Raw genomic sequence first — 13,829 nt, forward strand, 5'->3', positions numbered from 1 at the left:
TAGTCAAAGTAAGAATACTAGTTGCTTTTAAGTCTGATCATGAAAGCTGGGGGAAGGTGTAACATCTAAAACACTTATCTTAGGCCTCGCAGTAAGTCAGAGCTAAGCCTGTATGTGACATTACTGGAAATACTCTCTGTAATGTGGGGAGGACTTCTAGTACAAATATGTATGTTGCAAAAAGACAGAACTATTTCCAAAAAACAAACAAAAACACACATAGTAATAGAAGATTAGATAAGAGGAATTATAAAACCAAATAAACTGTAAAGAAAGTGTTAAGAATTACTTCTGTTTTAAAATAATCTTTCCAAGAAGAACAGCTAGGACTGGAAATAGCTTGGTGTAACAAATGCAAAGTTAACCTATGAAATAGTATTGAGGGTTACTGAATGCTAGACCTCTTTTGGTAGAACAGCCTTTGCTGCAGCTGCAGAAGGAACAAAATCACTGGTTTATTTGAAAGTCTTGCTCTTTCAAAAAGACAGTCAGGGATTGAAGAAGCCTTTTTTTTCTTTTCAAAGATACAGGTTAGAAAGAGGTGTGAGAGAATGCATTGTGTTTGCTCTGAATTTTGAATGATAGAGTAGTATGAAATAGAACAATATCAGATGAAATTATGTACCTGTACCATACATAAGTGAATAAATCTATAATAAATGGTATATTAACTGAAGTAAAGCCATCTTCATGGCTTTAATAAAGTAAATGCAGAAACTCCAGCATTTACTGCAAAGCCTATATCCAGTTGCAAGTCAGTATGTTTAATAGTTTCCAACCAAATAATATGCTGTAAAGAGAAAACCTAAAGTGCACAAATAAAAAATAAACTTGATTTAGATGATCAGCTTTGATTTTATCTTATTTCTGATTTAAATAATGATTAAATTTGGAGATGAAAATAACTGGAATAATTTTTACTTCAGTTTATTGTGTGTATAACAATGAGTCTTTTATCTGCAGGAAACAATTCCTGAATTGTATATTGTAGACAAAGAGAGAAAAATAAATCTCTTCTAATGTCAATAAAATTAGCTTGCCTCAAGGGTACRAGTTGCTTTTTTAGTTAAACAGTGTGTGAAAGCAATGCCTTTCCCACTGCCTGCATTACTTTAATATTTTTTTGGGTGATAATTTTGCAGTCCCTCTTCCATTTGGCAGCTGCTTGTTCTCCTTTTGAGTGCCTACGCCTACTGTGGGATTGCCTGTGGGTCCATGTGCATCTCCCCCACTGGTGTTCAGAGTGTGTATGCCAATAGCACTTGAATTTTTCCTCCCACTCTAGCTATTGAGCTTCTGACTGCTTTTGCATTTTTGTTGTCCTTCCCACAGAGATGAAATCTACCTCACAGCGGAGTAGGACCATTCCCCTGTATCAGCTCTTACCTGCTGGCCTCATAGCCGTCATGGGAATCGTGTCCTTGCAGTGGAGCCTCATCCTTGGTTGGATGATTCCCTAGCGAGAGGCAGTTTTTCAGAGATGTCATGTAAAAAGGCTGCCCTATCACTTGTCCTTTCATATCTCAGGCCTAAAACTAAGCATGCAGAGGTCACGTCTGGTCTGAGTTCAGGAACTGGAGGTTGAGGCAACTTTACTTGTCAGCTAGGACCAAGTTTCCTTGACCTTTGTTTGAGTCCTGACAAGRTCCTGCTGGGCAAGTTGAAAGGAGTGTTGCAGCAATAATCAGGACCTATCTAGCTATCTTGTGGCAGGTCTTTGATATCATATGCAGCCATCGTTGTCCAGTTCGGTGGGAGACACTCCCTGAGATATGAAGGATGTTTCACTGCTGCTGACRTCCTCCCACATAATAGAAGGACCTAGCCAGCACCTTAGGTCCTGTTTGTTTCCTCTCTGTCAACAGTCATGGCTGAGAACTGAGGCTTAGAGTCAGAGGTACATGTGACTGAAGTTCAAATGCAGCCATTCTGGTCTGTCAAGGAGATAAGATTCACAAATATTTTTCTCCAAGGACTGTCTTGCTCAGACTGACAGAAGCTTTATCATAATGTCCTACATTAACAAAGAACTCTTCCTTATGCAGTGAGGTAGTTAACATTCAGAAATAGCACATTCCTTCTTGGATGCATCACAGTTGGACACCTATCAGGCTTTCAAAACACCTTAATCTTTGGAGCTGTCTACCTTTATCAGGAAGAACCCTCTCCCTGTCCATCCTCCCCACTGCCTTTTTATTTTGCCTGTAAACCACTAACTCTTTCTGGAGGTCTCAGGGATGAGAGTTTCAGTTGCTGCACTGTAAGATAACTCCTCCTTGTTAAGTGTACTAAATTGCCTGCTATAGCAGGGAAGTGGAAGATTATGTGTGGCAGATGTTTGCTCAGCTATGCCAAGCTATTCTTTTTTACTGTCAGGAGAAGTCAGTAGACTTAGAAGCCTCGCAAGTAYAAGATATCCTACAGGACAGTAACTGAAATCACCATCTGTGAGATTTCCGGGAAGAGTATCTGTGACTACGTTCAAGTGAAGTGGTTGTACACAGATGACATGTAATCTGCTAGAAATAAAAAGATCTGTTAGAGTATCAGTGGAGAATTGTCTTTTTTTTGGTGTATCTTTGTATACTATCCATTCCATTTTTAAAATATTCTAATGACTGAGAATTTCTTTCCCATGGAGGATAAGAAATGTAAACACTAATTTAAACTGGAGAAATGACAGACTTTATTTAGTAGGAGTAGTTAACTCTTCATGAGATACAGTGAATTTTTAGCACACCATTCAGCCTTATGTTACCTTAAAATAGAAGTTGTAATTCAACACAAGGCAGATGGATGTCTGCTATATCTGTCACAGCTTTATTAAGCATCATATTTAGGCTTAAAATTTATCAGCCTAAACCTAGATGAGGCAACTTCTTCTGATTACGATCTGACAGTCTGGTATGGGATTCAATTAGTCATTTTCAGGAACTTTGTACGGTAATTTTATTCCAATTCCTGAGTAATGCTGAGTAACATATGCTTAATTTGGTTTGTTGCAGATGAATTACTTAATCATTGAAGAAAACGTGGACAATGATCCCTGCAAGTTTGCTCTAATGAGCCGCGAAACATCAGAGAGAGTCATTTTACAGGCTGCTAATCCAGAAATTCAGCAAGCTTGGGTACAGGACATCAACCAAGTCCTGGACACACAAAGAGATTTCCTAAATGGTATGTACACGGTCATTGCACTGAATCCCAAACACAACAGGCTTTTAGAGTCTTTACATCTTTGGTCCCTCTCTGCGAAAAATCATGCAGCAACTTCTTCCTAAGGAAAATCCTTAAGAGAAGGGGCTAATCTTCCTGTCATTAAGCACTGGACCCAATGGAATCCACAAAATACATGTGAAAGAGTCTTCATAAGTTATATCTGGGCTTCTGACAGAGGCTAGCTCACTGCCACTGTGCAAAGGACCCTGCGTGCTGGGTCTGCCCGGCCAGACAGGATGGGAGAGGGGTCAGGCAAGCCCACGCTGAGCTGCACTGGGAGCTGCTGGAGCCCCATCTCATGTCAGAGGCTATGGGATGCTCTGGCTTGGCTCCAGTGGTGATATCTTGTGGGCTGTTTTTTGCAGCTCCCTGCTTAAATAGGTGTCAGATTGCTGTGTGTTTGGCCTTGTAGATCAGCCAGGTTCACAGTCTGGTCTGAAGGCCCTCCCTTAGACAGCATGTTGTGGCAGTCTTTTTGTACAAGATCCTTTAAAAATACGGGGCTCTGCAGACTATATCATCTGGTGCTTTCCATTCTACAGGAAGATCTTAAATCTAATCCTTTTCCAAGACTGAGCCAAAGCTAGGTTGCCATTGGATCTCTACAACATCTGCTGCTTGGTCAGAACAAGCCTTTTCCCCCGGAACCTCCTGTTTAATGCCACAGTGTGCTATGGCTGAGRACATGAGGTGGGATGTAGGCTGCCCAGCCATCCACTCTTTTTCAGGTCCAAATTCCTCTGAGCAGCAGCTGCTTTTGACAAAAAAATAAGCGAGGGGACAAGGAGATGTCTGGGATTGTTTTCCTAATAAACCTAAGAGTTGTGAATGAATAGGTTCTGTCTCAAATTTTCARCTATAGTGCAGGAATAGTTTAGGGGTGGTTTGAAATAATATTTAAAATTCAAGCTGTTTGTTTTTTWAAAAAAGATTTTTTTAATATTCATTAGAAATGTGAATTTTGAAAATACAAATGGCTCAAATTCAGTTAACAATTTTAGCTTGTTCTCACTCACTGGATGAAGGAAAGAGAAGGAATGAGGACTAAAGGAAAAATTTTGAAATAGTATCTTCTGTTTGTTTGGAGCAATGCGGTAGGAGTGATTTCTTTGGAAGCTTTCAAAATTATGCTACTCGTTTCAAAACAGCTTCTTTTTTAAGAAGTCTGAGCTTACATTAAAAGAATTCTTTATTTAAAAACTTAATACGTCATCTATAATGAAATGTGTTTTGCAMAACATGTTAGCTTTTTTATTTGTATGTCTGGTTTTGGGGGTTATTTTGTGGGTTTTTTGGCTGCAAAATCTGAAAAGAGTCTCTTTCATTTAAATGAAAACAAAGATTTTCTTCTAAGGTTTTTCATAGTCTTTTCAAAATGTTAATTTAGTTTAGCTTTACTTTTAAAAAGCTACGTGGGAAAGTGTTACAGGCAAAAGACTGTGTTTGTGACAATTCAAAAACTGCAACTGAGAAGGGAAATTCTTCTACTGATAGGGTGCAAAACGTGATACTTGATTTTCATGACTCGGAATTGAAAGGTACTCATAAAGCCACCGATAAAAGGATTCTCARAAGGAATTGGTGAGGTGAGCAGCCTGAGTTCTCAAGCAAACAGAAATCCTGTCACAGTATCACAGCTCGCCTGATTTGTGGCAGTACAGAAGCCTTTGGGTGCTGCCTTATTGCAATGAAAACGAGTTCTAGTAATGGTTAGCTACAGAAGATCTGTTAAACCTAGTGAGAGTTCCATAGACACTACTGCAGTGGTTTTGTATCCCTTCTACATCTTTCTTGGTCATTGGTTTATTTTTAATACACGTCCTCTTTTTTTCCCCAGTACTTACTACCCTGTGAGTCCCTTTTCCTAGTGATGCCTCTTCACAGCCTCTATCTAGCCTGTCTTTTTGTGAGGCCAGTGCAGAATTTGATGGGTTAGGAACATAATCTTCAGTATCTCTAAAGCTAGAAATAAAAATAGATGTATATTAAAACATAGGCTTAAGGATTTACTTTAAACCTATAAATAAGATCCAAGAAAATGGTATTATATCCAGTAGAGCCTGTCCAGTCCAGAACAATTTAAGTGGCTTTTAGGATGTAATCTCATTGAAGCTGAGTAATCTTCAAATATGTTCTTTAGCTTTGCATTTCATTAAAGTAGATGTTTTCTGTCCTTAAAATCGTATTAAATCCACACTGAGCCAATGCTGTGTAAACTTAACAACAAAATATTCACTGTGAGTTCTTGCCCAAGCTGTCTCTGATTTTATGTCTTCAACATGGAAGTCCTAAAGAGTAAGGCTCTGTATAGAAAACACAGCGATTGCATATACAGTTCATAAGTATTTARAAACTTGTTGCAATATTTTCATATTTTTTCTTGGGAAAAACAAAAGCTGCTACACTTGAGAAACAAACAATTCACCAAGTGATTGGCTAGAGTGGCTGTTCTTTCTTTTRCTTCTAAGAAGCTAACTGTAAAGGAAGTATGTCCGTGGTAGATATATTTCATATGAACAATGCATTTGATCTGTAACTTTTTCTTAAGATATTTTGCTGGCATTTGGGGGCAGGGTTCRTTTTCAGAGGGTGAATTTGAGAGAAACAAAGTATGTGGACAATGATTTTTACCGGAGGCCTTTGAGAATACTAACAGATGTTCAATAGAAGATAGGAGCTAGGCACCACTGTRAGAGTTAACTGCAGAATTAGTAGTCACAAGTGGACAATGAACTAAATTCCCTTTGAAAGTGCTGAATATGTAGATTGTTTTGAGATAAATAAATATTTGTTTGGACTTCGTGCTAAAGACCTGCAGCCTAATATGCTCTATGTACTAGAAAAAATTGGTCACTCTGTCAAAGATTTCCCCAACTTTGCTTCTCCACAACGGGTGATGTGCAACAGAACCAAACCAGGTTCAGCTGCAGTTGAGGTGAGTGAGTGAAATAGGAAGTCGTTGTGTAATAATACAAAACTTCAGTAGTGCAGGAGGGAACAATGATCACTGCTTAGGTTTTTTGAGCCAAGTAATAATTCAGATTACTACAGGTCTGTGTTAAAACGTGGGTCCTTTTGAAGCAAGTGGTGATCTGGGATCCTCCTTGATTTGTTTAGTCTCTTATTTGTTGGTACTAAGTGATTTCTTGTTAGAGTAGTCTCCCTTTCCCTGGAAGGGGAATTCTAGAGAGTCTGTTGTGTGATGCTGAGTCTTTTTGTTTTTCTTTCTTTTTCCTCTTGTGGGAAAGACATTCTCTTGTGGTTCCTTGGTTGGGCTGATGCTGTGACATTATGTCCTCTGCCTGCGTGTTGCTAGACTAGTCTCTCTGCATTCCATTTGGTTTCGTCTGGTGCATGTACACAGTATTAATTGCTGTAAATCATCCAGTTAAGCCACGTGACATGCAAAAAGCAACCCACAGATTTGGGGGTGCTGGGCTGACCCAGGCAAATAGGTTCCTTTCCCGTTCTCCAGGAGTCACATCCCTCATCACTTCTCCAAACGTACCAAGTTCTTTATTTCTTCACTGTCTGGCATTTTATACTTCCTTTTCCCAGCTCTCTCTCTCCATGACTAAGAAATACTCTCTCTCACTAACCTGACTGTTTTTTAAGGTTAGTGAAGCCATCTGATGCAGCTTTTGATGTTAACTTGGAGCTGAGTGTTTTCTGGAGAGGTCTAGGCTGCTGGGATTAATGTCTTTTGTGCCATCTATGCTTCCTCACTTGCTGGTCATTTCCAGCACTCTCCCTGAACCAAAGTAGTTAACATGGAAAGTATGTAGAGCACCAAGTTCCAATACATCATGTTTGAAAAGAATTTACTAGTCATGTTCTCTTGGGAATACACAAATGAGATTTATGGGTCTTAATCTATGCTTCCTGATTACAGCAAAATTAACTGTTAATGAGGTGTGACTCTTTTATTCAGGCTTTCATTTATTTAATTACACGATGACTTTTATGATGCTTCATTTGTGCAGCATCAAAGAAAATAAATGCACTTATGTATGCTATGAATGACAAAAATTCTAGCCCACTCTGATTGGAGAAGTTGTCTTCACAGCAGCATAGAGTGCTGCATTCAGTTCATGCACAGTACAATGTAACATGCTTGCTTCTTGTCTTGGTGTGAACACAGCCATGTATGTCCAGAGGTGACATCTTCTATTTCCTGCTTGTTTTACTGCCAAAGTGTCTGTTTGGACTGAAACACAGTTTGAACTCTCTACATCCCTTTGCAGTGTCACCAAGAGCATGTAGCTAATTCTCTCCCTCTTTTGCAGCGCTACAGTCTCCCATAGAGTACCAACGCAAAGAAAGTAGCTCTGCAGTGCTGAGGCCCCAGACCGGTAGGGTCACTCAGCCCAACAGCAGACCCTATTCTTCTGTTCCAGTAGGGTCTGAGAAGCCTTTGAAGGCTACAAGCCGTAACACATCTCTCCCACCCCTGAAGATACCTACCTCCAATGGCAGCACAGGGTATGAACACTCACAACCCGGAGACAAGTACGAACAAAGCAAGGTACTGAGCTTATCTGATAAAGCATTGTCTCATAGGCCATTTGATAGGTAATCAGTGAAGTTAGCTTTAGACTATGTTTTGAAATTAAAAGGAGTCCACAAAAGCTCTGGCATCCTGATGGGCAGCATTTCCTCAGGGAAACTAGGATCCTCACATTGGAGTGTGTGGTGCTGATGGGAGCATTTTTCAGGGCTGCTGTGTTTGCAGGCTTGGTAAACTGAGTCTGCATTTGCAGTATCAGCACCAGTAATATTCTGGTTTCCCTAAATCTGGAGAATCACCAAATGATTCTCCAAATCACCCAATTCTGAAGAGGTCTACTCTGGTGGTTTAGAGAAGTTTCGACCTTCTCATGTCTTAATGTCTCAGAGGATGCCAACTGTAGATTATAATTTGTATGCATGTACCAGACTTCACATAGCCCACCTGAGAGTCAGGAACTGTCCGTGGCATTTGGACCCTGCTGCTGGCTGCAGCTGACCAAAGTATGACCTGTATTTAGTATCATGAAATGCAGGAGTGTACATTGAGCTTCTAACGTAGGCCTTCATTGGTCTTTCCCTCCATTCAACTTGGTACAAATAGTTGATCAGTAATACAGTGCAAATGAATGCATTCTTAGGGCACCATCACTATTGAAACAAGTTGTCGTGTGAAGCAGGATGCTGGTTCATGTTAGATTACTGCARCTTTTTCTGCCAATGTGAACTTAAATTAGTGTTTCATGTCCTTTTCCCTAGTAAAGTTAAACTGGAGATGAGAAGTCATGATTGCTGCTGAAARGGGTAGGCTCTTCTGCTCTGCCTGCTCACAAGGTTTCTGTTGTGTCCATTTTTGCAGACTGATTTGGGAGGATGCAATGGGACCTCTTCCATGGTGGTGATTAAAGATTACTATGCACTGAAGGAGGATGAGATCTGTGTGAATCAAGGAGAGGTGGTTCAGATCCTTGCCATCAACCAGCAGAATATGTTCCTGGTGTACCAGCCTGCAAACGACCACTCTCCAGCTGCTGAAGGGTGGATCCCCGGCAGCATCTTGGCTCCCCTCACTAAATCCACTACAGATAATAGCGACGGAAGCATCAAGTAAGTGCCATGTTGGCTTCACTGGGAGCACTATGTGGAATTTCTGAGGAAAAAAAATAAAAAAACCCAAATGGTAGGGAAATCCTGCTGATTTTTTTTTTTATCTACAGTGCCATTGGAACAAACTGAGTGGTCAGTCGGCAGCATCGGGCAGCCATGTTGGATAGCTCGAGTTTGGGTTATTTTTGTTTTGTAGGGTTTTGTTTATATTTTGGGAAGAAATAAAACCATAGACAGTTAAAGGCATGTTTTATGTTACATCATTTTACACCAACATGGACCTGCTTGGACTGGACTTATATTTATGTTGTATTAAGTTACTAATCTATATATTGGTTATAACAACAGCATCTAGCAAAAAAAAGAAAAAAATACCAGGCCCTGTGTTGGACTGAGGCTCACTTCTCAAGGAGTAGAGATTTTGTTGACTATGGGAATTTCCTTGTACAGCTTGTATCTTTTTTTTAATTTTTTTTTGTTTGGGTTTTTTTTCTGTTTGCAGTAACTTTTGTAAAATATTTTTTTTGTTTGTAAGACCCCCATCCAAGTACATTCCTGTATAAAGTATTTTGCACTATTTAAAAAAAGGAAAAGAAAAACTCATATTGATGAAGTCAGGTTGTGCAATATAATGGATAGTCACAATGTTCATCATTGTACCTGTAATGTAACTAATTTTAAATGTACTATTTTAAATATGTAAAATAAATTTTCACCATGAGCATGTTTTAATGAGGTAAAAGAACTAGTTTGACCCTTTTTTGTTTTTTTTTGTTGTTTTGTTTATAACATTCTGTTGCTTATTTAACAAATGTGTGGATATATATTTTTCTTTTCTGATTTTTAGAAATTTGTCAGTTTGAAATGACTAATGCAAGAAAGTGGTTTTTTGGTATTAAATACAGAAGGTACAACCCTCTTTTTAGTAATATCTGTTGATTTCTTTTGATGTCTAAAATGACTAGATGTAATGCATGATGTATGCTACAAATTATCTTACATGAGTGCCTTGAAAAATAGATTTGAAAATGCAATATTGTTACAGATTCACTAAAAATAATAATTTGATCCCTGCTGAAGTTTTGGTTATGAAAAAAGATGACTTTACTTGACAGTCAAAAATCTGGTGAATACTCGTAAGAATTCCATATTAAACCAGAGGAATTGCTTAGCATCTTTTGCACACATGCCACAAATATTCCCATGTTCCTCCCCAAATATCACATGTGCCTTTGTATTCACGCACAGCACCAGACTCCCAGTAAAGCCTTTGATTTCATGGCAGCTGTGCAGTCATATGTGTTCTGCAGTATAGTCATATAGATTGTGACCAGGAAGGCGCACCAGAATCAAAAGACATATGTGTTACACTTCTTGCTTTCTTCCTCATTCAGTGAGATTTAAGACTTAATTCATGTCTTCAGACTCAAACAGCTAAATCAGCTCTGAAACCGATGAGATATTTGGAGGGAATTTCTAATCTGAGTCCTCTGGGTAAAAACTGACCTAGTACAGATACTATCTTTAGCGCTGTCTAGTCTGCTAGATCACGTTGACTTATTAGTGCAAGTAATAGAACAGTTTCTTCTGTTGACAAATACTATACACAAAATACATGATCAATCCAGTAGTTTTGGTGCCATGTTGTTGCTGATAGGTCAGAGTGGGGGAGTCCATCAGCCACATCTTTGACTTTTACCATAACGTAAGAGAAAATGTAATAGTTCTGAAGTGTTAGATATCTTCCCTTGCTCTGAGTATCTAATTTGGACCTCCTCCAGAAACATCCAAATATCAAAACAGACCTACTGGTCTCCTGAGACGTGCAGGTGCTCCTTTTGCCTGAGCATGACTGCCAGTTGCCAGGTGTTCCCAACACACCACTGTGACTTTGACTGTGTTGCTCTAGTGCAGACACTAACACTGATTGCAAGAACACTTGATATAAACCAGTTCAGTTGTGTGTCAACATGGCCAGCTGTTGGGAGGCCATTAGTTTTGCTTTTTTTAACTTGATCTGTTTTACAGTCCCAATCAGGTGCAAAAGTGTAACAAAAAAATGCTTATGAATGGGACACTGTTCATGGGGAAACATCGGCTGTGTGGGGCATCCTTTGAGTCCTACTTTGCTAACATACTGCATTTTATTGGCATCGCAGGTTATCGTTGGATTACATGCAACTTGCTTTGTAAAATATATCAAGGTACTGTAGACATGACATGTGCGAAACATTGGGCTTAAAACATGCAAATCAAATTTGCATGACTTAAAGGTGGGCAGATGCTTTGAACCTGGATCCCAGCTCATCACACTGCTTTTCTGAGAGCTTTCTGCTTTAGACTACATACTCCTTCTCACCTCCCACCCCCAACCTATCCACTTTTTAAACCAAATGGAATCCATATTGAAAACTGTTTTCTTTTTTCCTAAATTTTTATGTCTGCTTTGATATGCCATTTCTGTTTTCAACACAGCATTGCTCTTACAAAAGAGTGACATGGTCTCTCTCTCTCTCTCTCTCTTTTTTTTTTTTTCCAAGGGTAAGGTCATAGGAGCACTAATGAGGGATGAAAAATGTGCTGGAAATCATATCTACTGTGATGGTAGCCAAAAAACATGGACTAAATGATGTCCTCTCTAACTAGATTGGCAAAATGAACTGTTCTGCTAATGGGAAATTCTTGATCTCAAGAAGCATAGCAGAACTTGTCGTTCTAGGAAATTACTTATCTCTTGGAAAGTTAATGATATACCCTCTATTTTTGAGCTTTTCATATTCTGAGCAACATGTAGAAAGCAACACCCTGAATTTCTTAAATTGTTTTATTTGCTCTACTGCGTACTCCATTAAGACTTTTCTCATTTACTTACATTTGCTTTTAATCAAAAAGTCTGAGAATTGAATTGACCTTTTAACTCTAGCCAAAAAAAAAAAAAAAAAGTGACAAATGCAAGATAAGATAAAGTCCCTGAAGCCAGATGATAAAGTTCTAGTTGCCTGCTTCCATCATGGGAATTTTTTCCTGCTCTATATATTTAAATGACAACTGTGACATAACATCTGCTTTGTAGAACTGTTTGGTTTGTTTTTTTTTTTTAATTCAACTCTCATTGCTCAAACTGAGATAGGTGTATTGCTGGTGGCTTTCACCTTCTAGGGTATTGCAGTAATCGCAAATGTGGATGCTGGTTCCCCTTTCCAAATCCTTCCTTCCTACTATGATCTGCCATTTGATTGCTGCGTTTTTTGGTACAACAGGAAGTCATGTTCATGGCATACCCTGCGCATGAGAAAGCGGGCGGAAAAGGAGAGCAGTGGCAAAAATGAAGCCAATGGGCCACGTAAATCCAAGGATATTCTGGGGAACAAAGTCTCTGTTAAAGTGAGTAAGGCCATCTGAAAGCTGTGTGCTGCTCTCCTGCTTCCCATCCTTTTCACCCCCTAGAGCATCCTCTCCTGAGAGAGGGAGGGGGCAGCGATTTTGGGTTTGTCTTCTTTTTTTCCACCTCAGTTATCTTTTTTTTTTCTTTTTTTGTAGTATCCATTTTAGCAGGATTTTTGCATGCAAGATAAAATGCAGCCTTTGTTTTTCGTTTTCTTTTTCCTGGCATCCCACATGCAAGTAAGTAATCTTCCTTAAAAAAAAAAAAAATATATATATATATATATAAGGTTAAATAAGTGTTCTTAAAATTTGGAAAACAGTAATTTACTGACCTCTGATCTAGCTTCGTCTGTAGCTCCATCAGAGCAGCTGCAGTGGTGAGAAAGCCACTGGCTGAAACAATGGCCCCATTGAAGCTGATGAGTTGTCTTCAGGCCAATATTTCAAGTTCCTGAACTTGAGATGCTCAAGGGCTTTGGGCTGGAGAGGTGGTCTCAGTGACCTTTTCCTTTCCATATTATGAAACAGGGAAGAGATTCTGACGTGGTCTTGCCAGGAGAGGATTTTGTGTGTGTGTCTGTGTGTGTGTCTGTGTGTGTGTCGGTGTCTGTCTCTCTCTCTCTCTGAGATTTCCCAGTATGGAAAAGGTTGAGAACTGTGGGGGGATTCATCTTCTGCTCTGGGTGCCTGGCTACTAGTCTCCAGTTCAGAGGAACCATCCCTATAATCCGACCATGAGGCCTGCTCAGCATTTATCTGGGGGCAAACCCTCACAACAGAGGCAAGCAAACACTTGTGATTTTGACACAACCAAAGCCTAGCCTTGATTCAGGAAAGCATTTGAGCATGTACTTTGGATCCACCCCTCTCCAGGAGAGCCGATTATTAAGTGTTTTCCTCTGCGGAGGCTTTCCACTTTATAAGYGTAGTGAAATAGAGATGGCATGTGCAAAGGGAGGAACCCTGTCACTGCAACCTGGATGCACCTTACACCCACTTCGCAGGAATCCTGCACCTCTGCAGTCAAATCGGTGTAGTACTGGGCCCGAAGGAAGTAGTTGCTACAGCATGGTGGTCACAGTTCTTCCTTCTGATGCTCCCTTTGCTGTTTTTACTGCCTGAATGACTTGTAGAATCACTGCCTCTTCTTTGGCAAAAGCATGCCTTTGCCTTTACTTCTCTTGCTTTGTTGTTAGTTTGGTTTCTGTTTGGTTTTTAAGAACGTTTTCTGTGCTGTTACCCATTTCCATGCTGCTCAAACTCCTGTGCTGCTCTGCGCTGTCTAACCAATCTCTCTTCTAACCTCATGTTCTCTCTCTTCCTCTTCATGCTGCCAAACAAGGAGACAAACAGCTCAGAGGAATCAGAGTGTGATGACCTTGACCCCAATACTAGCATGGAGGTAGAGACAATCATCTTTGTGATTACTTTTTTCCGGAGAATATGTATCTGTTTTGAAATGGATTTGCTGAAAGGTGTGCTGGTGGGTCTGTTTTGCAGATGGACGTATATGTCAGTTAAGTGTAATTCACACAAAGTGCCAGTTCTGCTTTTGTCAAGCAGTGAACTGAAGTTCAGGATGCCTTTGTGATAGGAGCAGTGAAGGAAGT

The 13,829-nt window shown here is 39.7% G+C and overlaps 1 protein-coding gene across 1 annotated transcript in view; it reads left to right on the forward strand.

The window, feature by feature from the left end:
* The window catches only part of KALRN (kalirin RhoGEF kinase), a 515,456-nt gene that overhangs the window by 477,508 nt on the left and 24,119 nt on the right, over positions 1–13,829 (forward strand). Inside the window, exons 48-52 of the mRNA XM_085311032.1 lie at positions 3,006–3,177; positions 7,506–7,744; positions 8,585–8,832; positions 12,093–12,216; positions 13,562–13,621. Of these exons, the coding sequence (XP_085167158.1) occupies positions 3,006–3,177; positions 7,506–7,744; positions 8,585–8,832; positions 12,093–12,216; positions 13,562–13,621 (843 nt within the window). The remainder of the gene's footprint in view (positions 1–3,005; positions 3,178–7,505; positions 7,745–8,584; positions 8,833–12,092; positions 12,217–13,561; positions 13,622–13,829) is intronic.

Source organism: Rhea americana, unplaced genomic scaffold, assembly GCF_003343005.1.
Source record: "Rhea americana isolate MKP2758 unplaced genomic scaffold, rheAme1 scaffold_33, whole genome shotgun sequence".
NCBI classification, from domain to species: Eukaryota; Metazoa; Chordata; class Aves; order Rheiformes; family Rheidae; genus Rhea; species Rhea americana.